At 35.4% G+C, this 25,015-nt stretch overlaps 1 protein-coding gene across 1 annotated transcript in view; it reads right to left on the minus strand.

The window, feature by feature from the left end:
- Positions 1–25,015, minus strand: part of KPNA3 (karyopherin subunit alpha 3) — a 101,646-nt gene that overhangs the window by 19,230 nt on the left and 57,401 nt on the right. Inside the window, exons 3-10 of the mRNA XM_035003444.1 lie at positions 11,283–11,372; positions 11,064–11,093; positions 10,922–10,974; positions 10,700–10,795; positions 6,940–7,025; positions 4,878–4,964; positions 4,345–4,514; positions 2,987–3,031 (exon numbers count right to left, since the gene is read on the minus strand). Coding sequence (XP_034859335.1) covers positions 2,987–3,031; positions 4,345–4,514; positions 4,878–4,964; positions 6,940–7,025; positions 10,700–10,795; positions 10,922–10,974; positions 11,064–11,093; positions 11,283–11,372 — 657 coding nt within the window. The remainder of the gene's footprint in view (positions 1–2,986; positions 3,032–4,344; positions 4,515–4,877; positions 4,965–6,939; positions 7,026–10,699; positions 10,796–10,921; positions 10,975–11,063; positions 11,094–11,282; positions 11,373–25,015) is intronic.

Raw genomic sequence — 25,015 nt, forward strand, 5'->3', positions numbered from 1 at the left:
TCACTCCTCTATTTAAAAATCTTCAATGACTCTGCACTGATCACAAGATAAAACCAACATTGCTTAACACAGGATTCAAAACCCTGCAACTTAACTCCCCAGCAAATGTGTTGGGTTATTAACTACCTATGTTCTCCAAACCCTCCAAGTATGCTCCTGAGTCTTTAATATCTTTCCTCATATACCTGAAATGACTTTTCAACTTGACAAAGTACTACTTGTTCCAGTTGTATGACATTAGATGACTTAATTATCTGCCTCTTTTACTACATTTGTAAGAGGGAGATAATGGTGGTACCAATCTTATTTTCATAAGGAATAAATGAGTTAACATACGAAAAATGTTTAAAATAATGCCTGGCACATTTTCAACCCTTAATAAATGTTAGCTATTAAAATAATCATCTTTGTTACCTCTGTTGCCACTTCTACCACCATCTTTCTCCACATGATACTTGTTTTAAATGTTACTTTCTCAGTGAAGCTTTCTGGCTGCCAGAGAGAACATGCGCTCTCATAATTAGCATCTTGGTCATTCCTCTATTTTACTTTTGTTTTGTTTTGTTTTCACACCATGTTCTGTATTTATGTGATCATCGTATAAAAAAAGCATAGGCCTTGGACATAGCTTCAAGTCTCAGCTATAGCTCTTTATTTATCATATAGGCCCTTAGTTAGGTTATTTTACTTTACTGAATTTTAGACTCCTTATCTATAAAATAGGAAAATAAAACTTATCACATAAGGGTGTAGTAAGATAAAAGAAAATTACAGAAATAGGTTCAGCGTAGCAAGTCATCAACAAAAGTTCATTCCTTTCAACTCTTTTTACCTGCTACTAATGTAAAGGTCTTAGAAGGCAGGGTCTCTCTGACTTCCTTATCTTTGAGCCTACAATTCACAGCACAATTCTGGCTTAAGTGGTTAATCCATGAGTATTTGTTAAACTTGACAGATATACCTATAACTCAGTACTCTGCCATTTTAATACAAATACAAAGTTGAAATTCAAATAAACATCATCAACAGATGGTGGAAGATTTCATTTGGCTGTAATCAATTCCATAATGTCCTGGGTTTTGTCTTGATGGTAATATCAGATATTTTGTTTATCTTCCCTTTAATCTTAGCTGTTGGAATGCTTAGAGTTAAATTTAGCAACAAATACATTTTTTTATATAATTTTACTTTCTTGCTGTTAAGATAGTTATCATTTTTTTTACTTTTACTGTCACTTTTATATTCATTTTGAAGATAAGATAGTATATGGCTAAACAAGTTTCACTTACTTTTTATGACATTTCAGGCTAATATGTCACAAATGACAAGTTACTTTGGTTGCAAAAAGATCCCTTCCCAGAGTTTAAAGTTCTAAAATGAACTAGAGAAATGTGGTTCAATATTAGCAAAGATGTATTTTCTTCATCCCAGTGATAAATCACACACATAATTCTGGGAAACATACATACATTTGTATTATATATGTATGTAAACAAAGACAGGATTATAAAAAACACAAACATACAGCAAATCAGAAAGAGATCTTAGCTGGAACAAGAGAAGCCAAATCAATGCTAGATGAACACTAGAATCAATTTTAGATTCACTGAAATTTATTCATTATTTTACTCCATGGAAGAGTAGCATTTTGCTTTGCTACATTAAGGGGGTTTTCAGATTATCTAATAAAAAAATCTGCCAGAATATATATAGTAAATTCTTTTTTTTTTTTTTAAGATTTTATGTATTTATTTGAGAAAGAGAGCACATGAGAGGGGAGGAGGGTCAGAGGGAGAAGCAGACTCCCTGCTGAGCAGGGAGCCCAATGCGGGACTCGATCCTGGGACTCCAGGATCATGACCTGAGCTGAAGGCAGTCGCTTAACCAACTGAGCCACCCAGGCGCCCTATATAGTAAATTCTTAACTAAATCTCACGTAATGACCAAATCATCTGAAAATGCCTTTGCATTTAAAACTATACTTGATATTCTTCAATACTATACCTCCAAAGGTTGTCCTGAGAGGCAGTGTGGTTTCACTGAAAGCACACAAGATCTGCCATCAGAAGATCTCAGGGTTTTTTTTGTTTTTGTTTTTTTTAGAAGATATCTCTGTTTTGAACATCAACTTTGATTTTTTTTTTTTAAGATTTTATTTATTTGACAGAGAGAGACACAGCGAGAGAGGGAACACAAGCAGGGGGAGTGGGATAGGGAGAAGCAGGCTTCCCGCCAAGCAGGAAGCCCGATGTGGGGCTCGATCCCAGGACCCTGGGATCATGACCTGAGCCGAAGGCAGACGCCTTAACGACTGAGCCACCCAGGCGCACCGACATCAACTTGATTCTTACAAGCTCTGCAACCTTGGATAAATCACTTAATCTTTTCCTGAGGCCCAGTTTCTTATTCTATAGAATGGTGGCATAATATCTATCCTATTATAAGAATCAAATAAGATTTATTTTTTTAAAAGATTTTATTTATTTACTTGAGAGAGAGAGACAGAACAAGAGGGGGTAGAGAGAGGGACAAGCAGACTCAGTGCCAAGCATGGAGCCCAATGCAGAGCCCAATTCAGGGCTCAATCCCATGACCCTGAGATCATTACCTTAGCCGAAATCAAGAGTTGGGACGCTTAACTGGCTAATGAAGTTTAAAGAAATATGAAGGTGCTTTATAAGGTTTTTACCTCTTTATAAATACTGATACTTAAAATAATATGAATGACACAGATAAATAACTACATATGTGAAATTTCTCTGAAGTCAGTATTTTTTTTTTTTTTGAAGTCAGTATTTTTGCTATCTGGATGATTTAAGATATAAAGTTAATAAAACCTTAATCCTATTTCTGAAAAAGATATACATTCTGGAAGCTTCACAAGTTAATAAAATATACGCTGACACTTACAAAAGTCTAAAAAATAAATAACCCTTTCAGTCCCATCAAGAGCAAAAACCCAAATCTAAGATTCTACTTTACTTACATTTATGTCCGTATGATATATAAGGACACATAATGCTGGCAAAATCTGAGGAAAGAAGATAAACAATAAATAACACTAGAGTTGATGAATATGTCTTTGTAAAAATGAGTGTGATACAAAAAGCAGTAAATACTACTTGCAGAGCAAGAAAAGACGTTAAATTTGTATGAATCTCTATTAGGAAAATGAAAATCAATTCAATCTGAATAGTTCAGATGTCCAATTAAAATATCCAAATAAATCTGGCAGAGATTAATGCACCTTAAAGGAAAAACAGTTGTTTTCAGTAACTTTCTTTATAACATAGAATGTCAAGTGGAAAGAATGAAGATGTAACTATACAGTATAGCTAGCTTAAAAAAAGCTGTTTTTTTTTCTTTTTTGGTAAGATTTTATTTTTAAGTAATCTATATACTCAATGTGGGGCTCAAACCTACAACCCCAAGATCAAGAGTCACATGCTCTATCGACTGAGACAGCCAGGTGCCCCTAAAAAAAGCTATTCTTAAAAATGTCATCTCACTTACCTGCTTAAAGAGTAAGATAAGATTTTAGTTACTTCAAATTAAATTTTCTGACTTCAGATTTACTCAAGAAAATGACAACCAGTACAAAATATACAGTTTGCTGAATTCAGGCCTTACTATCTTTTTTTTTTTTTTTTTTTTAATCTGGGACGGAGGAATTGGGGGTGGGGGGATCACACTAAGTATTACCCTTTCCATAACAGCAAAACCCAGAAGCTGGTGAAAGATGTCAATTATAAAGTTTCATAGTTAACATTTTTTGACATTGTCAAGTGATTAAAGGTTGCATAAAAGTTTTAAAAACTTAAAATACTCAGATCCATTTATAACTTAAATGTAAATAGAGAAGTTTTTATTTTAATTAGATTTAACACAAAGTATGTCACACATTTAAGAACACTGATTTTGTTAGAAATCTAGAGAAATTTCAATTGGACTTAATGTAAATTCATTCAAGAACATTTGCATATAAGTACACTAGTTTTATTTGTAGCAATCCCTTATTTTTTTAGTAATAAACCAACAATGCAATGTAGTAATAAAACCTCTGAGATTTGGTTTTCTCCTTTTGTATTTTTCTTTTTGAAAGTTGTTTTTTTTTATGAAAATAGTCATTAAAAAATAAGAACTAGGGTAGACTAACATTTTGTCAGGTGCCATAAGATACTCAACTTTCATTTCACAGGAGTCAAAAATTAAATATGATATGTTATTAAAAAATCTCATACTTGCAATGAAATAAGTATGTGCATTATTTCATTCCCTGAATGAAAATCGAAAGCATAAACATAGGGAAAATATACCATCTGGGCTTTGCAATTCTTCATTTACCTCCTGAACTGTCTCCATAGGCGGTGGGGGATCCTTATTCCTGCAGAGATTGACAATGACCCATGTGACGTTCCGAAGGAAGGTGATGGGAATGGAGGGATTGATGAAGGACAGAAGAGGTTTGACAACTCCCAGTGATATGACATAATCTCTACATTGAGGACCATCACCTACAGAAATGAAAATTGTATTTAAAAAAAAATTACATTCAGGATGAGAAAGTCTGAAATGTATGCAATGGCTCATGTTGGGACACTGATGTTCTATGTTTCCTCACCATTAGTCAAGGGCATCAACTGTTGCTGTTTCTCCAGATTTTGATTTGGAGAACACAAATTTAACCTATCAATCCTGATAACAAATTGCATATCTGTTTCAAGAGGTACCATCTTAAGTTAGTATTTATGAGGCAAGAAGATAGTCAACCCACATTAAAATTAGAGGAAACATAGGATGTAATGGCTATGCCAATGCAGGAGAAAAGTTAATTAAGATTCTTAATTGGAGTCTTTTTAAACCTAAATCCAACTTACCTATAATGTTTCCCAAAGCCCATACTGCTTGTTCACAAACATTCTGATGTGGTGAATGGAGAAGTCTCAAAAAAAGAGGTACGGCATCTATAATAATAACAAACATTGATACTGCAAAATGTTGAAGAGTTTATAGATTTCAGACTAAATAAGTTGATAAAATATACAGAGCGTGGCACACTATGGTTACCCAATTACAGTTCACTGAATGAATAAATGTGGCAAATACCTTTACCCTAAAAAAGTTAATTTTAGCACTTTCCCCTAGTAATATTCAAGTAACACACCTACTGACAAGATTTAAAAGTTGCTATTACATATCATTAACTAAAAGAAAACAGCAGCATGAAATTTTTCCTATAATGCATTTTAAAAAAAAGAGAGATCCCCCCAAACACATAAACTTAGAATACTTTAGTCAATATGATCCTAATCGCTGATATGGGATTTTACCTAAAGAACTGATCATTCCCGTATCTGGCTTACCTTATATATTAAATAATGTATCATTATAATCTTTACTCTTACATAATTTACACATTAATGTAAGTTCTAAAACACTGGTATATAGTCATTCCAGATAAGCCAGATCACTTTTTCTTAAATTTCAGTCAACTGTGTACTACTTCCAGGATTTTTTGTTGTATCTCTGCACTACCTGTATTATTTACTTAACACTTAAATTAAAATCAACTCACACTTTTAACAGCTTTATTGAGATATAATTTACATATATCTGTTTAAGTATACAATTCAGTGGTTTTTAGTATTTATACAGAGTTTTAATAGTTATCGCTACAATTTAATTTTACATGTTCATCACCCCCAAAAGAATGCCATATCCAAAGCAGTCCTATTGCCCACTCCTCCAGCTTTAGGCAACCATTTAATTTGCTTTCTGTTCTACAGATTTTCATATTTTGGACATTTTATATAGATGAAATCGTGTAATATGTGGGATTTTTTTCTGGTTTGGCTTCTTTCAATTAGCATATAGTGTTTTTGAGGTTCATCCATACATGGCACATATCAATGTTTCATTCTTTTTATTGCTGAATAGTATTCCATTATATAACACATTTTGTTCACCTACTTATATCAGTTAATGGATACTGGGATTACTTCCATGTCTGGGCTATTATGAGTATTCATACAAGTCTTTGTGTGGACATGTTTTCCTATCTGTTGGGTCCACCTAATAGTGGCACTGCTGAGTCATATGGTAATTCTATGATTAGCCTTTTGATAAACTGTTTTTCCAAAGAGGCCACACCATTTTACATTCCCACCAGCAATGTATGAGGGTTTCAACTGACCTCACATTTGTAATTTAACTAATTTTATCACTTCTATAAAACAGAAGACCAGTATCACTTAGCAGTATCACAAACAGAAAGTAACCAAAAAATTAAAAATTCAAATAAAACATTGTTATTAAATTGTACCTACTAGTCTCTATTAAAAGCCCTAGTCTAAAACCTGCTACCTTTTTGTTACAATTAATATCTAACTGGGAACTTTCTCCTTTGAAATATCTGAAAGGGAGTGGTATTCTCACTAACTGATTTAGTGTAATTTATTGCTATATCATATACTACTTAAAATCCTCTCCAGTGCCACCTAAAGCCAGTTAAGCATCTCACACATTAAGAGTACTTGGTGACCTCTAATTTTTTCAAAGAGCTTTTTTTGTCAGTTTGGATCAACACACTAATCATAGTTAGCCCATCCTGAGGTGGGCAAAATTTTAAAAATGTATGTTACAAGTTAAAAGGCATAAGTTAATCAGCACATCAGAGGTACTACAAACTGAAAATTTAAAACCTGTTGTTAGGAGATAGCCTCTACCCCAAAAGATAAAACTTTGTTCACTTTTTAGTAACCACATATTTAGTGACAGATTAATGATAGCTATGGGAAAGATATCAACCATCAAAAGTAACTCATAAAATTCACTAGTTTAAAATGTTTTAAGATAAAATTCAGTCTTTACAATAAAACTCCACTTCCTTGCCTTTATTTTTTAAAAATTCCCAGCAAGTAAGGATGTTAATTTACTTACTAGACTGTACAACAGCTTGAGTCTGTGCAGAAGTTCCTGATGCTATATTAGTTAATGCCCAAGCAGCTTCAAACTGTAATGAAGGACTGTAAAACACAATAAAAAGTCTTGAGACATATAACTTCCAGTTAAATTTATGACCCACAGACCTATATGGTTATCCTTTACCCTGTCCTTGAATTTCACCTTGTTATATCCAATTGCCTGATGGATATCTCCACCTGACTGTCTCACTGGCTTCCAAAGTCAGTCAATATAAACCTACTTGTTTCTGTCCACTGGTAGTCGCAACATTTAGCCAGTCATTATTTTCCTTGACTCCTTCCTCTCCCATAAACATCTAATCAAAAAGTCATGTTAATTTTACCCCCTAAATGTTTCTTATATTTACAGTATCACTCTTAAAATCACTGTACTAGTTGAGGCCCTCACCATTTCACTTGACTACTGCTACAGCCTCTAGACTGGTCTTAAAGCTGAGACCCCATCTGATCCACTACATCATCTGCTTCACATACTGGAGATATTACAAGTTTGTATAATTTTACTGAAAAGATGAGATCATTACAATTTAGAACTGTGATAAGAGCTCACAAAGAAACTGAACTAGATTTTCAAAGACAGATAAAGAAAGAAAGGCACTAACAGCTGGAAATACAAATAAAAGTATCACGGGTGGGATAACCATGATGTGTACAGATGACAAGGAATAGATCAAGAGAGAGGAAGCTAAGAAAGTATGCAGAAATGTAACAGGGGATGAAATTGGAAAGGGTGGTTATCAAGTGTGGGTGTATGGTGGGGGTTGGTGGTGAAGGGGAGTAGAACTCAAATCCCAAGCTTCAGAACTGGGAATTTATTCTATAGACATACTAAGTATAGAGGGCTACTGAAAAGGAGAGTGAAGAAAATAATGTTGGAGTCCATGGTATGTAGAATGGATAAAAAAGGTTTAAGGCTGATGGAGAGACCTGTTAAAAGGAAATTATGTACATCAAGTTAGGATAGATGGTTGAAAGAATATAAGTTCCTTTAAACAGAATACCAAGGTGGGAGGGGGTGGTAGTGAGCAAAAACTGAGGAGAGCCAAAGGTCAGGGGCTTAGAACAAAGCTCTATAAATATCAAAGAAAGTAAGTTTGCTAGTAACGAGGTTAGAGAAACCCAAGAAGGAAAAGTATTTTAAGGAGAATAAATGTCAGCGATAGAAAAAGCGGTGAGGTCAAAAAGATGGGCCAGATAAGAAAATGGAGTAGCAGATAAGAACTACATAATGAATTTCGGCAAAAGCAGGGAATATTAGAGGCAGAGAAGGAGCAAGAGGACATTAAAATCAAAGATGATGAGTTTATGTTGTTCTTGGCTGGAAGAAGAAAGGGTTATTGGGTTATTATATTAAGCTAGTATAGGTAGCCTGGCAAAATATTGGAGAGATGAGAAAATGAGAAAACAGTGAGATATAAAAAAATAAAATTACAAAGCAGGAGTGTTCTAAGATAACATTCGGAAAAAAAAAGAAAAAGAAAAGATGTAGGGTGCCTGGGTGGCTCAGTTGGTTAAGCGATTGCCTTCGGCTCAGGTCATGATCCTGGAGTCCCAGGATCGAGTCCCGCATCGGGCTCCCTGCTCGGCAGGGAGTCTGCTTCGTCCTCTGACCCTATCCCCTCTCAGGTGTTCTCTCTCTCTCATTCTCTCTCTCTCAAATAAATAAATAAAATCTTAAAAAAAAAAAAAAAAAGAGAAGATGTAGAAAAATAATGAGGGTAATAATAAATGAGCATTTATTTTAAGTTTGATACTGTAGTGTTTTGTGTGTATTATTTCCATTCCTCACAACCACCTAATTTTTTTTTTTTTTAGATTTTTATTTATTTATTTATTTGAGAGAGAGAGAGAGAAACAGCATGAGAGGGGATAGGGTCAGAGGGAGAAGCAGGCTCCCCGCCGAGCCGGGAGCCCAATGTGGGACTCGATCCCAGGACTCCGGGATCATGACCTGAGCCGAAGGCAGTCGCTTAACCAACTGAGCCACCCAGGCGCCCTCCTCACAACCACCTAATTTTTATTGATGAGGTATCTGAGGCTCAAAAGTCACTTGGGTTTTGATCGATAGCAAACTCTAGATTTAAACCAACATCTATTTGGCTCCAACGTCTATGGGCTTTTATATGATAACACAGTTTCCCATGAAAAATCCATAAAGTCAAATCCAAACCACTGACAATTTTTTTTTTTTAAGATTTATTTATTTATTTGTCAGAGAGAGAGCGAGAGAGCACAAGCAGGGGGAGCGGCAGGCAGAAGGAGAAACAGGCTCCTTTGCCTAGCAAGGAGCAGGATGCAGGACTCCATCCCAGGACCCTGGGATCATTACCTGATACGAAGGCAGACGCTTAACTGACTGAGCCACCCAGGCATCCCGACAATTTTGTTTTTGCTTTGGGCGGTAGTTGTACAGGCCTGTATATATTTTAGCATAATTTTTGTATATATGCTGTATTTCACAGACAGACAGACAGACACACACACAAATGAGCCCAAAGGCTGGAATGTAAAGTAAAAAAAAAAGAAGGAGATCAAGGGAAAAAGGGGGTCCCTAAAGTAGAGATAGAATAGACTTTTTTAAACAGCTGAAATAAAATTTATTTTTACTTAATTACTTGTTACAGAAAATATACATGATTGAATAAAATAAGTGTTAAGCATTTTTGGAGAGATGGTCGTAGCATAAAATGAAAGCAGAAGGAAGTATTTTTAAATAATAAAAATCCTTTGTGGCAACATCTATATTTCACTATTTTATCTAGTCAACTGAAAACTCTTTGGACAACATTTAGCAAAATTTACCAAATTTTAGTCTAAAGGCTCTCAAAAGCACAATCAGCATTTGTTTTAAAATATTTTGGAGTTCATGGGGCGCCTGGGTGGCTCAGTCAAGTTAAGCGTCTGTCTTTGGCTCGGGTCATGATCCCAGGGTCCTGGGATCGAGCCCTGTGTCGGGCTCCCTTCCCTCCCTTGGCCTGCCGCTCCCCCTGCTTATACTGTCAAATAAATAAATAAATAAAATATTAAAAAAAATAAAATTAAATAAAATATTTTGGAGTTCAAACTTACGTTCTTCCCAGTTAATTCAAATTGATGAGGTTTAAGATACAGTACTCTGGGATATCTCTAAACATTAACAGAAATGGGGCCACATCTCAAAAGATACAAAGTAGTGTTTTTCCCTTTCTATTCTGGAAAAGAATAACCTGATTTTTAATTTACCACAAATAAAAAGCATATTATTAGTCAATTAATCATGGTTGGAGTTCTATTAAAGACTTTGAAGAAGATCAGTGGATCAGCTGGAATATTCCCAGGGTAAGAGCCACTCAGTTCTGGAAATCATTCATGTTGACTCAGTCATGAGGTTAATCTATATATAGACTCATAAGCAAAGAGTGACTCAAACACTATTTGGGCTGTTTTAAAATATTACTCAAAACAAAAATAAAATAAAGACTATAAATATTTGAAGTAAGTTGGAATAGACAATAAACAGAAGCTAAAATTTTCCTAGAAAATATACACATACTTCAAAAATTTTAAAAAAAGTACTTTAGGTCTTCTGAATATGATCACAGAATTAGAAAATTACATAAAAATATATAGCAAATGAAAAACATAATAAATGCAAAACCTAACTGAACCCATTAAATTATAATCCTAAATTTTCAGTTAACTGAAAAAAGTGAACAGACACTCAAATCCATACTTACTTATCATCCCTTTCTAGACATTTGACTAGAATTGGTAAAATCCCAGATTTTATTAGGTCATCAATTGGTGGGTTTCTGTCACTGGATAATAGCTTTCTAGAAAGAGAAATATAAGAAATTAATTGCTATAATTTTCAAACTATGAACAGAAAAAACAATGTATTACTTCTAGACTACCAGCTAAGACACCTACAATAACTCTCTGGACAAATTAGTATTTACCTTGCAGCCTGAACAGCACTTAACTGGACCACTGGGTTATCACTTGTGGCATTCTGTAACACCAAATGTAAATTTAAGAAATTTTAAAAATATCAATTTCAAAACACTTCAAAATGAGAGTTATATTAAATTAATAACATACCTGCAATATAGCTTCTAGTGTTACATTTTGCTTAAAAGGAAAAAAAGACAGTTCAGGGAAGAGTTTTTTAAATAAAATTACATTTATTAAGTCTATTTACTAAAGTTATGAGTTAATATACATTAATTATCATTGTAAAACTGGTCTTAGATTACAAATGAAGTTCCCTGCTTATAATAAAAATTATTAAAAACACTTTATAACACCAAAGTAACTTACTGCTTTAAAATCAGCATCAACATCTGAATCTTCTAAACTTTCTTCTTGGGGAACATTTCTTTTTTTCAGTAAGTGTTCATCTCTCTTGTTCTGGATAAGGAGAACATGAATTAAATGTACATACTACAAACCAATAACAGGCTACGTTCTAGATTTGGTAACAAAAGTAACTGGTGACAGTACAGCTTACACACACACACACACACACAATATTAAACAGCAATAGTTCTGACCAATATCATGCCTCCCAATCTTTAATAAAGATTCAAATTTGGGGATGCATTATTACTATAAAAATCTAGCAAATTTACATTTTTATGGTATGCTAGCTTTCATGTACTTACTAAAGCAAGAAGTCAGCTAGATGGGAAAGAGTTCAATGCTCAAATGTTAAGGTTTGTATGCTTGTTGGGAATGTGGGGAATGGGAATTCATTAGCATAAATGCCACCTACTTGCCATCATCTCAGATATAAACTCTTGCTATCTGGCTTTTACAAACAAAAATTCTCTACAAGCAAATATGGTTCTACATTTTATGGGATTTCAATTGTTTGTAATAGCAGCAACATGTGCCATTTCACATAATTTATCACTGGGTAAATCAATCTTCTTTTAAGTTTACAGTTTGCCTCATGGAACACTACATCAAAAACTAATGATGTACTGTATGGTGACTAACATAACATAATAAAAAAAAGTTTATAGTTTATCTATGGAATTAAGTCAAAATAAATTAGATAAAAGACTGAGTGATTTCTAGGGTGCCTGGGTGGCTCAGGTGGTTAAGTGTCTGCCTTCAACTCAGGTCATGATGTCAGGGTCCTGGGATCAAGTGCCATGTTGGGCTCCCTGCTCGGCAGGAAGCCTGCTTCTCCCTCTCCCTTTGCCCCTCCCCATGCTCACGCATACCTGTGCTCGCTCTTTCTGTCTCAAATAAATAAAAATCTTAAAAAAAAAAAAAAAGACTGATTTCTAAAATCCTTCTCAACTTACAATTTCAGAGGGTATTATCTAGTCTTCAATACAGTATTTACAGAATTTTTTGATAATAGAAATTAACTGAAGAGGTATTAATATTGATGTTAAAATTCAGATCGAGTAGAAAGTTAAAACTGGAAATATATGTGTATCTGCAGTTTACTGGCTTATCTGCATTAACACCTATTTTTTGTCCTATGTAGAAGCAAACATGTTTAAACAAACTGAGGCCTATATATATATGCTAATCATTAGATTACCTACCAACCTGCACTTATATCACAGCATACTTCTTTAGCAACTACTCAATCAATTCTACATTATTTTTAAATTAATGCATCTCACAAATATTAAAATCCATGCATTGATATATTATAGTCTCAAGTGGCTCTCCACAAAATCCTTATTAATTTATAGTGGAAAAACTTGACAGACAGCATCTTGACCAACTGACAAAGGTTATCATCATGAGTAAAGAACAAATCCACATTGTGTGCCTTCTGGTCTCATGCACTGAGAAAACAGTTATCACTTCTGTGGTAACAACAACCTGAGGAAAGTCAGACAAACCTAAATCTGCCATTCTATAAAACTAGTCTATCCTCTTCAAAAATGTAGTCATGAGAGATAAAGACTGAAGAACTGTCAGACTGAATGAGATTAAGGAAACATGACAAGTGCAAGGTCTAATCCTGGATCGGATGTTGGATTTATAAAGGACATTTTTTATTAGGAACAACTAGCAAAATGAGTTAGGTCTATGAATTAGATGGTAGATATTTAGCCTGATAATTTGACAAATGCACTGTGGTTTACATAGGAAAGTATGTTTTTATGAAACATGAACTGACAAATTAAGGGTAATGGGGCATTATGCCTGCAACTTAACTGTTTCAAGAAAAAGTGTGTGTATGTGTGGGTATGTAAATCAGAGAGAGAGAGAGAGAATAAGGCAAATACAGAAAAAAGCTAACAAAGAAGCTGGGTGCTGAGTAAAGAGTGCACCGTGGTTTTTGTACTAATGTAAATTTGAATTTCAAACTGCAAGTCTGAAATTGTTTCAAAACTGAAAAAAATCTATGCATTGTACTTTGTGATTTGTAAAATGGTTAATCTTAAAATTTATTATATTTTAACATTTCCTGGAATTTATTTAAATGTTTCACTAAGGTTTATCCCATTCTATTTTTGAGTCTGAATAATCAAGCTTCCAAAGGCCTTTTAGGAATTGTACTCTCTCCATTCCTCCAACTCCCCCAGATATTTCAGGCATAAAAACAATACATAGCATAAATATAACTAAAACCTCCTATATACACAGATGCCCAATACAGGGATAGCATTTTATCCTAATATATGATGCTTGCGGTCTTTTTTTTGGGTAAGGAAGCTCATTTCTATTTCTAATTTGCTAAGATCTTTTTCTTTTCCTTTTTAGCCACAAATAGGTGCTTAATTTTATTAAATTGTGCTTCTTTTGCATCTATTGATATGGACATATAATTTTTCCCTTTTATCTGTAAATGTGGTAAATTAACTGATTTTTTAATGTTAAACTTAGAACCTTGCAATGTAAAAGTCACACATTTATAAGACCTGGGATAAACCTTTACTGCAAATTTTAAAAAGATATTCATTACTGTACTTAATTTGCTAACATTTGTTTTTTTTTTTTTTTAACCTATGTTCATAAGTGAAACTGGAAGCACCTTTTCTCATGCTGTCTTGGTCTCATTCTCGATGTTACGGTTTTGCTAGCCTCATAAAATGGGTTGAGTAGTATTATCTCCTTACCTTCTCTAAAATCATTTAATAAGGCTGAAATTATCTGTTCTCTGAATGTTTGCTGGAGTTCTATCAGCAAGATTACCTTTTCTTTCTCACGGGGTTGGAAGAGGTTAAATGTTTTGTTACTGATATAATTTATTTTTAGATCTATTCAGGTTTTTCATTTCTTCTTGAGTTAGCTGGGTAAATTATTTTTTTTCACTAGGAAATTGTTCATTTCAGCTAAGTTTTCAAATCTACTGGCATAAAACTGTTTATATTCAAATTGTGGTAGACTGTTTGCAAAAATGGCTATAATTCCTCTTCCCCTATCTGTGCCTCTGGATAGTCTGGTCCTGCACTAATTCTAGATGTGGCTGTTTGACTTGCTTGGTAATGGGACATTAATCAAATGGAATTGAAAAGTTCTTACACATCTGAGAATGTCCTCTCTTGCTGCTCTTAAAATTCTAAAACCACCATGTGAACAACACTGTGCTAGCCTGGTGGAGGACAAGGCTATGTAGAAGACAACCAAGGTCTCATCCAAAAGCCAGGAACTTGTGTGAGACCATCCAAAGATCATCCACAGATCACCAGCTGACCAGAGATGAATGAGGAAGCCCAGCAGAGATCAGCTGAACTGGCCCAGACCAGAAGAACCCCTCTGCCAACCCACAGAATTATTAGCTGAATAAAATGGCAATTGTTTTAAGCTACTTGGTTTTGGAGTGGTTTATTATGCAGCAAAAACTAAGTGATGTACTAATATTTTAAAACTTATGCTACAGATACATTAATATGCCTTTTAAATTCCTATTATTCTTTGTTCTGTATCTCTACTTGCTATAAATTTCTCTTGTGAAGTACATTTTTAACTGTATTCCACAGTTTCTGACATGTAATATTTTTCCTATTGTTCATTTCTAGGTAATGCTAATAGCCATTAAGATTTCTGTGATGCTCAAGGTATTCAGAAGTGCTTTATTTCTTTTTTTCACAATTATGAGATTTTCGTAACTATCTTATTCCCAGACTTCTAATCTAATTGTATAGTGATCAGAGAATACAGTCTGTACAACACTGTGAAATTAATTGATATTTGCTTTATACCAGAATTTCCTGAACCTTCTCAGTCCACACTGTAGGCCAAAGGAAATACCTAAGTTTTCCTATTCAAGTAGTCAGGTCCAAATGACTTAATAGTCATTGGCAGGGGGTTGTGGGGCTGTGAGGAGTCGGGGGTTTTAGGGGCATATAAACTGAAAGAAAAAGAATCTTACTTCACTCTTAAACAAAATATGTGATTAAAAGGAATGCAGTGAGATCTATTTTTTAAATTGTGAACTACCTTAATACCTAATAGTTCTGTGGTATCTGAAAGATGTTAAATGTCACATTGTTTCTCTTAAAAATTTAGAATATCCCAAATATCCCTTTGGGTTCATCACGGAGCCCCGTGGTACCTCAGTGCACAGCTTGGAAATTATAGCTTTATACTATCACAAAACCATTTTTCATGGGGTTTTATATGTGTTGTTAAAATAACACTTGCAAATTAGGTTATTTAACTTTTCTTTCCCCTGTCAACTGGTGTGTTTATTAACGACAAGAAAATCTCCCACAGTGATTATGTATGTCTTTGACAAATTCTCCCTTGTAATTTTGTTCATTTTTGCTTTATATATATATTTGGACATATATTATTAAGCATATACAAGTTTAAAGTTATTGTAGCTGCATAGTAAATTGTTTCTTCTATCAAAAATTAAGTGATAACTCACAAATTTAAATTGACAACATCCTAAAATAAGCCAAAACTATCCCAGGGCATGAAAATCATACTTTATTCTTAACAAAACAAGAACTATGTACAAGCCAAGGACAGGTAATCCCTGGGCAGGTTCCTGGTGATCTAATTAATCATGTAATATTTATTTCTGTTCTTCATAATTATGAGATTTTCATAACTATCTTATTCCCAGACTTCTAATCTAATTGTATAGTGATCAGAGAATATAGTCTGTACAACACTGTGAAATTAATCATCAAAACCAGTAACTTAAACTGTCCCTTTACTTAACAACCTAGAGATTTTTACCCTCCTAGACACTGTACTTCAATAAATTCAGCATCTATAAAAGGTATCTCTTTCTTTTGTCAAGTGGGAGGAGAGTGCAGAAGATATGGAAACTAACCTAGTTTCAACACCTACTTTATCTACACACACACACACACATAGAAATTAGATCCATTTCTAAAGTTCCTTTAAAAATCTATTATTAATCTCGGGGTGCCTGAGTGGCTCAGTTGTTAAGCGTCTGCCTTCAAGTTCAGGTCGTGATCCCAGGGTCCTGGGATCGAGTCCCACACCGGGCTCCCTGTTCCGCGGAGAGCCTGCTTCTCCCTCTCCCACTCCCCCTGCTTGTGTTCCTGCTCTCGCTATCTCTCTGTCAAATAAATAAATAAAATCTTTAAAAAATAAAAATTAAAAAAAATAAAAATCTATTATTAACCTATTACCCAACTATGTATTTAATCCTTTTTAACTTTCTGTTTCCTGACTATTAGGATTGAACCACATGGAATTAACACTTTGTAGGTTAAGAAGGTTAATTATGGACAATTTCTAAGACTCAATCTAATATTTTTTGAGTTAAAAAATTCTGTATATCTGTCTCTATATAAAGTTCTTTTTTATTCCCAAATTTCTCTCTTCATCTTGAAAAAGTGGCTGAACATTCTATACCTAAATTTGTGGAATAAGTCAGCAATCACTTCTTAAACATGTTATGAAAAAAATATTTATCAGCCCCATTTTGAACATGACATAACTAAATTTGTTTTTATTGAGCAATATATTCATTGTGTTAAATCTTATCTAGTTTTAGTTCCTGTAAAATTAAAATCTCTTATTTCACAGATGAGTATGGGGATACAGAGAACCAGGCTAAATTAAATTATATATCTAGGAAATATCAGTTAAGATTTGAACCCCAGTTGTAGCTACAGAACTGTTTCTTAAATATATTCTACAACTTGCTTTTTTTTTTTTTTAAGTAGCCCAACTCTGGTTGCATCTAAATGCTTCTAAAGAAGTAGAAAAAAGGGGCACCTGGGTGGCTCAGCTGCTTAAGCATCTGCCTTCGGCTCAGGTTATGATCTCAGGGCCCTGGGATCAAGCCCGGCTTCAAGTCGGGCTCCCTGCTCAGCAGGGAGTCTGCTTCTCCCTCTCCCTCTCTCTCTGTCCCTCCCCTTTGCTCATTCATACTCTCTCTCAAATAAATAAAATCTTAAAAAAAAGTAAAAAAAGGGGCGCCTGGGTGGCTCAGTCGGTTAAGCGACTGCCTTCGGCTCAGGTCATGATCCTGGAGTCCCAGGATCGAGTCCCGCATCGGGCTCCCTGCTCAGCGGGGAGTCTGCTTCTCCCTCTGACCCTCCTCCCTCGCGTGCTCTCTGTCTCTCATTCTCTCTCACAAATAAATGAATAAAATCTTAAAAAAAAAAAAAAAAAGTAAAAAAAAAATACTCAAAAGATAAGACCTTCCCCTCAATATTAACATTTCTGAAATGATACTATCACTGTGTAGATATATGGATATTCACCCACAAGTTTTATGTTATATTTACATTTTGGCCATTCTCCTCAATGTATTATACTTTGACTAAAAGATTAAAAAAAACTGGGGCACCTGGGTGGCTCAGTTGATTAAGCGACTGCCTTTGGCTCAGGTCATGATCCCGGAGTCCTGGGATCAAGTCCCGAATTAGGCTCCCTGCTTGGCAGGGAGTCTGCTTCTTCCTCTGACCCTACCCTCTCTTGTGCTCTCTCTCTCAAATAAAGTAATTAAATAAAATCTTTAAAAATTTTTTTTAAAAAAAACAAAACACTATTGGTTCATCAATCATGTAAAAATTTGACAACAGAAATTATTCTTCCTGAAGGATCACTTAACTAACCTTATCAAATGGCTGCTTTATTTTGGATTCTTCTTTACTAATTTAAGGTTTTACATATGATCATTTCAATAGACACAGAAAAAGTATTTGACAAAATACAACATCCATCTGTGATAAGAACCCTGAACAAAGTAGGTTTGTAGGGAACATACCTCAACATAATAAAGTCCATATATGAAAAATACACAGCTACATCCTTAACGCAAAAACTGAGAGCTTCTTCCCTAAGGTAAGGAACAAGACAGGGATGTCCACTCTTACCACTTTTATTCAACGTAGTACTGCAAGTCCTAGCCTCAGCAATTAGACAACAAAAATAAATAAAAGGTGGTGCGCCTGGGTGGCTCAGTCAGTTAAGCATCCAACTCTTGATTTTGACTCAGGTCATAATCTCAGGGTTCTGAGATTAAACCCAGAGCTCTGGGCTCCATGCTAGGCATGGAGTCTGCTTAAGGTTCTCTCCCTCTGCCCCCACTCCCTCTCTTTAAAAAGGGCATCCAAATTGGTAAGGAAGTAAAACCTTCACTCTTTACAGATGACAAGATACTCTATATAGAAAACCTGACTCTACCAAAAAACTGCTAGAACTGATAAACTCAGTAAAGTTGCAGAATACAAAATCAATATACAGAAATCTGTTACATTTCTATTACCAATAATGAAGCAGCAGAAAGAGAAATTAAGGAAACAATATCATTTACAATTGCACCCAAAATAAAAAGATACCTAGGAATAAACCTAATCAAAGAGGTGAAAGAACTGTACTCTGAAAACTATAAAACACTGAGGAGAGAAATTGAAGATGACACAAAGAAATGGAAACACATTCCATGCTCAAGGATTAGAAGAACAAATGTTGCGAAAATGTCTATACTACCCAAAGCAATCTACACATTTAATGCAATCCCTTTTACAATATCAATAGCATTTTTCACACAACTAGAACAAACAATTCTAAAATTTGTATGGAACCACAGAAGACCCCAAGTAGTGAAAGCAATCTCAAAAAAGCAAAGCAAAGCTGGAGGCATCAATATTCTAGACTTCAAGCTATATTAAAAAGCTGTAGTAATTAAAACACTATGGTATTGGCACAAAAATAGAAACATGGATCAATGGAACAGAATAGAAAACCCAGAAATAAACTCACAACTATATGGTCAATTAATCTTTGACAAAGCAGAAAAGAATATCCAATGGGAAAAGGACAGTCTCTTCAACAAATGGTGCTGGGAAAACTGGACAGCAACATGCAAATGAAAAAAATTGGATCACTTTCTTATACCATATATAAAAATAAATTAAAAATGGGTAAAAGACCTAAATGTGAGACCTAAAACCACAAAAATCCTAGAAGAGAGCACAAGCAGTAAGCTCTGACATGGGCTATAGCAACCTTTTTCTAGATATATTTCCTCAGGCAAGGGAAACAAAAGCAAAAATAAACTATTGGTACTACATCAAAATAAAAAGCTTCTGCACAGTGAAGAAGGTAAGAAGATGATCATCAAGACTAAAAGGCAATCTACAGAATGGGAGAAGATATTTGCATATGGCCTATCTGATAAACGATTAGTGTCCAAAGAACTTACAAAACTCAACACCCTCAAAATAAATAACTAAAAAATGACAGAAGACATGAACAGACAGAAGACATACAGATGGCCAACAGACACATGAAAAGATGCCTACTATCACTGATCATCAGGGAAATGCAAATCAAAACTGCAATGAGATATCACCTCACATCTGTCAGAATGGCTTAAATCAAAAACACAAGAAACAACAAGTGTTGGCGAGGATGTGGAAAAAAAGGAACCCTCTTACACTGTTGGTGGGAAGGAAAACTGGTGCAGCCACTCTGGAAAACAATATGGTGGTTCCTCAAAAAGTTAAAAGTAGATCTACCCTATGATCTAGCAATCACACTACTGGGTATTTACTCAAAGAATATAAAAACAAATTCAAAGGAATACCTACGCCCCTACGTTTATTGCAGTATTATTTACAATAGCCAGGATATGGAAGCAGCCCAAGTGTCCACTGACTGATAAACAGGTAAAGAAGATGTGGCTCAGTCGAGTTGAGTGTCTGACTCTTGATTTCAACTCAGGTCATGATCTCAGGGTCATGAGATTGAGCCCCATGTCGGGCTCCACACTCAGCATGGAGTTTGCCTGGGATTCTTTCTTTCTCTCTGTCCCTTTCCCCACTCACACACTCTCTTGCTCACTCACTCAAATAAATAAAATCTTTTAAAAAGAGAACCTGGGCTAGGGATTTTTGCATTATTTCTTATAACTGCATTCACGTTGATAATTGTCTCAATCATAACTTCAATTAATAAAACCTTGATCAATCAAAACTTCTATTAATGAAACCCTGAATTAACTTCTTAAGTTTTTATTTTAATTCCAGTTACTTAACATAGTGTTATATTACTTTCAGGTGTGCAATATAGTGATTCAACACTCCCATACAACACCCGGTGCTCATCACAATAGGTGCACTCCTTAATCCCCATCACCTATTTAAACCAATCCCCCAACCCCTCCCCTTGGTAATCATCAGTTTGTTCTCTATAATTAAGGTTTCTTTCTTGATTTATTTCTCTTTTTTTCCCCTTTGCTCACTTGTTTATTCCTTAAATTGCATATATGAGTGAAATCATAATTGTATTTGTCTTTCTCTGACTTACTTTGCTTAGCCTAATACTCTACCTCCATTCAAGTCATTGCAAATGGGAAGATTTCATTCTTTTTAATGGCTGAATAATATTCCATTGTATATATAAACCACATCTTTTTTTTTAAAAAAGATTTTATTTATTTAAGACACAGAGAGAAAGAGAGAGAGCACAAGTGCATGTGAGCATGAGCAGGGGGAAGGGACAGAATCAGACTCCCTGCTGAGCAGGGAGCCAATGCAGGGCTCAATCCCAGGACCACCTGAGTGGAAGGCAGACACTTAACCAACTGAGCCACCCTGGTACTCCTAGCCCAGATTCCCTTAATTAACATTTTGCCAAACTATAGTATAACATCACAACCAAGACACTGACACTGATACAACCCACTGATCTTATTTAGAATTCCTGTCTTACTTGCATTCACTGTATGAAAGTTTGTATGTATTAATTCTATACAATTTTATCACCAGCAGAGGTTCATGTATCCATCATTATAGTCAAAATACAGAACAGTTCCAAAAACGGAAGATGCCCTTCTGTTGCCCTTTTATAAGCAACCTCTGCCTCTCCTCCCTGTCCCTATATCTAACCCCTGCAACGACTAATCTAGCCTTCATTTCTAAAATTTTATCATTTCAAAAATATTATATAAATAGAATCACCCAGTATATAATCTTTTTGTGATGGGCGTTCCTTTGCCCAGCATTAATTCCCTAGAATTTCACATAAGTTGCTGCTTCTATTAATAGTTTATTCCTTTTAATTGCTGAGTGGTATTTCATGGCAAAGACATACCAAAGATTAACCAATTATCCTTTATTTACTTATTTATTTATTTTAAAAATTTTATTTATTTATTTGACAGAGAGAGACACAGCTAGAGAGGGAACACAAGCAGGGGGAGTGGGAGAGGGAGAAGCAGGCTTCCCGCGGAGCAGGGAGCCCGATGCGGGGCTCAATCCCAGGACCCTGGGCTCATGACCTGAGCCAAAGGCAGACGCTTAATGACTGAGCCACCCAGGCGCCCCTAACCAATTATCCTTTAAAGACATCTGGATTGTTCCCAGGTTTTGGCTATTACAAAATAAAGTTGTTACAAACATTCATGTACAGATTTTGTATGAACACCAGTTCTCATATCTCTGGGATAAATGAGTAGGAGTATAACCAGTAGGCTATATAGTAGCAACATGTTTCCCAGAGTGATTGTACCATTCCACATTCCCATCAGCAACATATAAGTGATCCAATTTCTTTACATCCTCACTAGCATTTCATGTTGTCACTATTTTTTATTTTAGCCATTCTAATAGATGCTTAGTTGGTTTTAATCCATATTTCTTTGATGACTAATAATCTATTAATAATCATAATTACAATAAGTGCCATGTGTGTATCTCCTTCAATGAAATGTATCTTCTCATTCTTGCCCATTTTTTTAATTAGGGTTTTTTTTGTTTTATTTACCTTTAAGAGTTCATTATATACACTAGATACTAGTCCTGTATTGGATATGTGGTTTTCACCTTAGCTCTAGCTTGTATTTGCATCCTCTTCATACGAGATTTCACAGAATAAAATTTTTTAATTTATTAAGGTCCAACTTTCGTTTTATGGATTATGCTTTTGCGGTCAACTGTAAGAACCATCTGCCTGGCTCTGGATCCTGAAAATTTTCCTCCATTTTTTCCCTAAAAGTTTTATACTTTTTTTTTTTAATTTTATTATGTTATGTTAGTCACCATACAATACATCATTAGTTTTTGATGTGGTGATCCATGATTCATTGTTTTCATATGACACGCAGTGCTCCATTCAGTACGTGCCCTCCTTAATACCCATCACTGGGCTAACCAATCCCCCATCTCCCCTCCCCTCTAAAACCCTGTTTGTTTCTCATAGTCCATAGTCTCTCATGGTTCATCTCTCCCTCCAATTCCCCCCCTCATTTTTCCCTTCCTTCTCCTAGTGTCCTCCATGCTATTCCTTATGTTCCACAAATAAGTGAAACCATATGATAATTGTCTTTCTCTGCTTGACTTATTTCACTTAACATAATCTCCACCAGTCCCATCCATGTTGATGTAAAAGTTGGGTATTCATCCTTTCTCATGGCTGAGTAATAGTCCACTATATATATGGACCACATCTTCTTTATCCATTCGTCTGTTGAAGGGCATCTCGGCTCTTTCCACAATTTGGCTATTGCGGACATTGCTGCTATGAACATTGGGGTGCATATGGCCCTTCTTTTCACTACATTTGTGTCTTTGGGGTAAATACCCAGGAGTGCAATTGCTGGGTCATAGGGTAGCTCTATTTTTAAATTTTTGAGGAACTTCCACACTGTTTTCCAAAGTGGCTGTACCAACTTGCATTCCCACCAACAGTGTAAGAGCGTTCCCCTTTCTCCACAACCTCTCCAACATCTGTTGTTTCTTTCCCTGTCAATTTTTGCCATTCTAACTGGTGTAAGGTGGTATCTCAATGTGGTTTTGATTTGAATTTCCCTGATGGCTAATGATGATGAACATTTTTTCATGTGTCTGTTAGCCATTTCTGTGTCTTCTTCAGAGAAGTGTCTGTTCATATCTTCTGCCCACTTTTTGACTTGATTATTTGTTTTTTGGGTGTTGAGTTTGAGAAGTTCTTTATAGATCTTGGATACCAGCCCTTTATCTGTAGTGTCATTTGCAAATATCTTCTCCCATTCTGTGGGTTGCCTCGTTGTTTTGTTGACTGTTTCCTTTACTGTGCCGAAGCTTTTTATCTTGATGAAGTCCCAAAAGTTCATTTTTGCTTTTGTTTCACTAGCTTTTGGAGATGTATCTTGAAAGAAGCTGCTGTGGCCGATGTCAAAGAGGTTACTGCCTATGTTCTCCTCTAGGATTTGGATGGATTCCTGTCTCAAATTGAGGTCTTTCATCCATTTTGAGTTTATCTTTGTGAATAGTGTTAGAGAATGGTCGAGTTTCATTCTTCTGCATGTGGCTGTCCAATTTTCCCAGCACCATTTATTGAAGAGACTGTCTTTTTTCCATTGCATGTTTTTTCCTGCTTTGCCAAAGATTATTTGACCATAGAGTTGAGGGTCCATATCTGGGCTCTGTATTCTGTTCCATTGGTCTATATGTCTGTTTTTGTGCCAATACCATGCTGTCTTGGTGATCACTGCTTTGTAATATAGCTTGAAATCGGGCAATGTGATGCCCCCAGCTTTGTTTTTCTTTTTCAACATTTCCTTGGCAATTCGGAGTCTTTTCTGATTCCATACGAATTTTAGGACTGTCTGTTCCAGCACTTTGAAAAATGTCATTGGAATTTTGATCGGGATGGCATTGAAGGTATAGATTGTTCTGGGTAGCATAGACATTTTTTTTTTTTTTTAAGATTTTATTTATTTATTTGACAGAGAAAGACACAGCGAGAGAGGGAACACAAGCAGGGGGAGAGGGAGAGGGAGAAGCAGACTCCCTGCCGAGCAGGGAGCCCGATGCGGGACTCGATCCAGGGACTCCAGGATCATGACCTGAGCCGAAGGCAGTCGCTTAACCAACTGAGCTACCCAGGCGCCCCTAGCATAGACATTTTAACAATGTTTATTCTTCTGATCCATGAGCATGGAATATTTTTCCATCTTTTTGTGTCTTCTTCAATTTCTTTCATGAGTGTTTTGTAGTTCCTAGAGTATAGATCCTTTACCTCTTTGGTTAGGTCTATTCCGAGGTATCTTATGGTTTTTGGTGCTATTGTAAATGGAATCGTTTCTCTAATTTCTCTTTCTACAGTTGCGTTGTTAGTGTATAAGAAAGCAACTGATTTCTGTGCATTGATTTTGTATCCTGCCACATGACTGAATTGCTGTATGAGGTCTAGTAATTTGGGGGTGGAGTCTTTAGGGTTTTCCACATAAAGTATCATGTCGTCTGCAAAAAGAGAGAGTTTGACTTCTTCTTTGCTGATTTGAATACCTTTTATTTCTTTGTTGTCTGATTGCTGTTGCTAGGACTTCTAATACTATGTTGAACAATAGTGGCGAGAGTGGGCATCCTTGACGTGTTCCTGATCTTAAGCGAAAGGCTCTCAGCTTTTCCCCATTGAGGATGATATTCACTGTGGGTTTTTCATAGATGGATTTTATGAACTTGAGGAATGTTCCCTCTATCCCTATACTCTGAAGAGTTTTAATCAGGAAAGGATGTTGTATTTTGTCAAATGCTTTTACTGCATCAATTGAGAGGACCATATGGTTCTTCTCCCTCCTCTTATTAATGTGTTCTATCACATTGATTGATTTGTGAATGTTGAACCACCCTTGCACCCCGGGGATAAATCCC

The sequence above is a fragment of the Mirounga leonina genome, unplaced genomic scaffold (genome assembly GCF_011800145.1).
Source record: "Mirounga leonina isolate KUSES-001 unplaced genomic scaffold, KU_Mleo_1.0 Mir_127, whole genome shotgun sequence".
NCBI classification, from domain to species: domain Eukaryota; kingdom Metazoa; phylum Chordata; class Mammalia; order Carnivora; family Phocidae; genus Mirounga; species Mirounga leonina.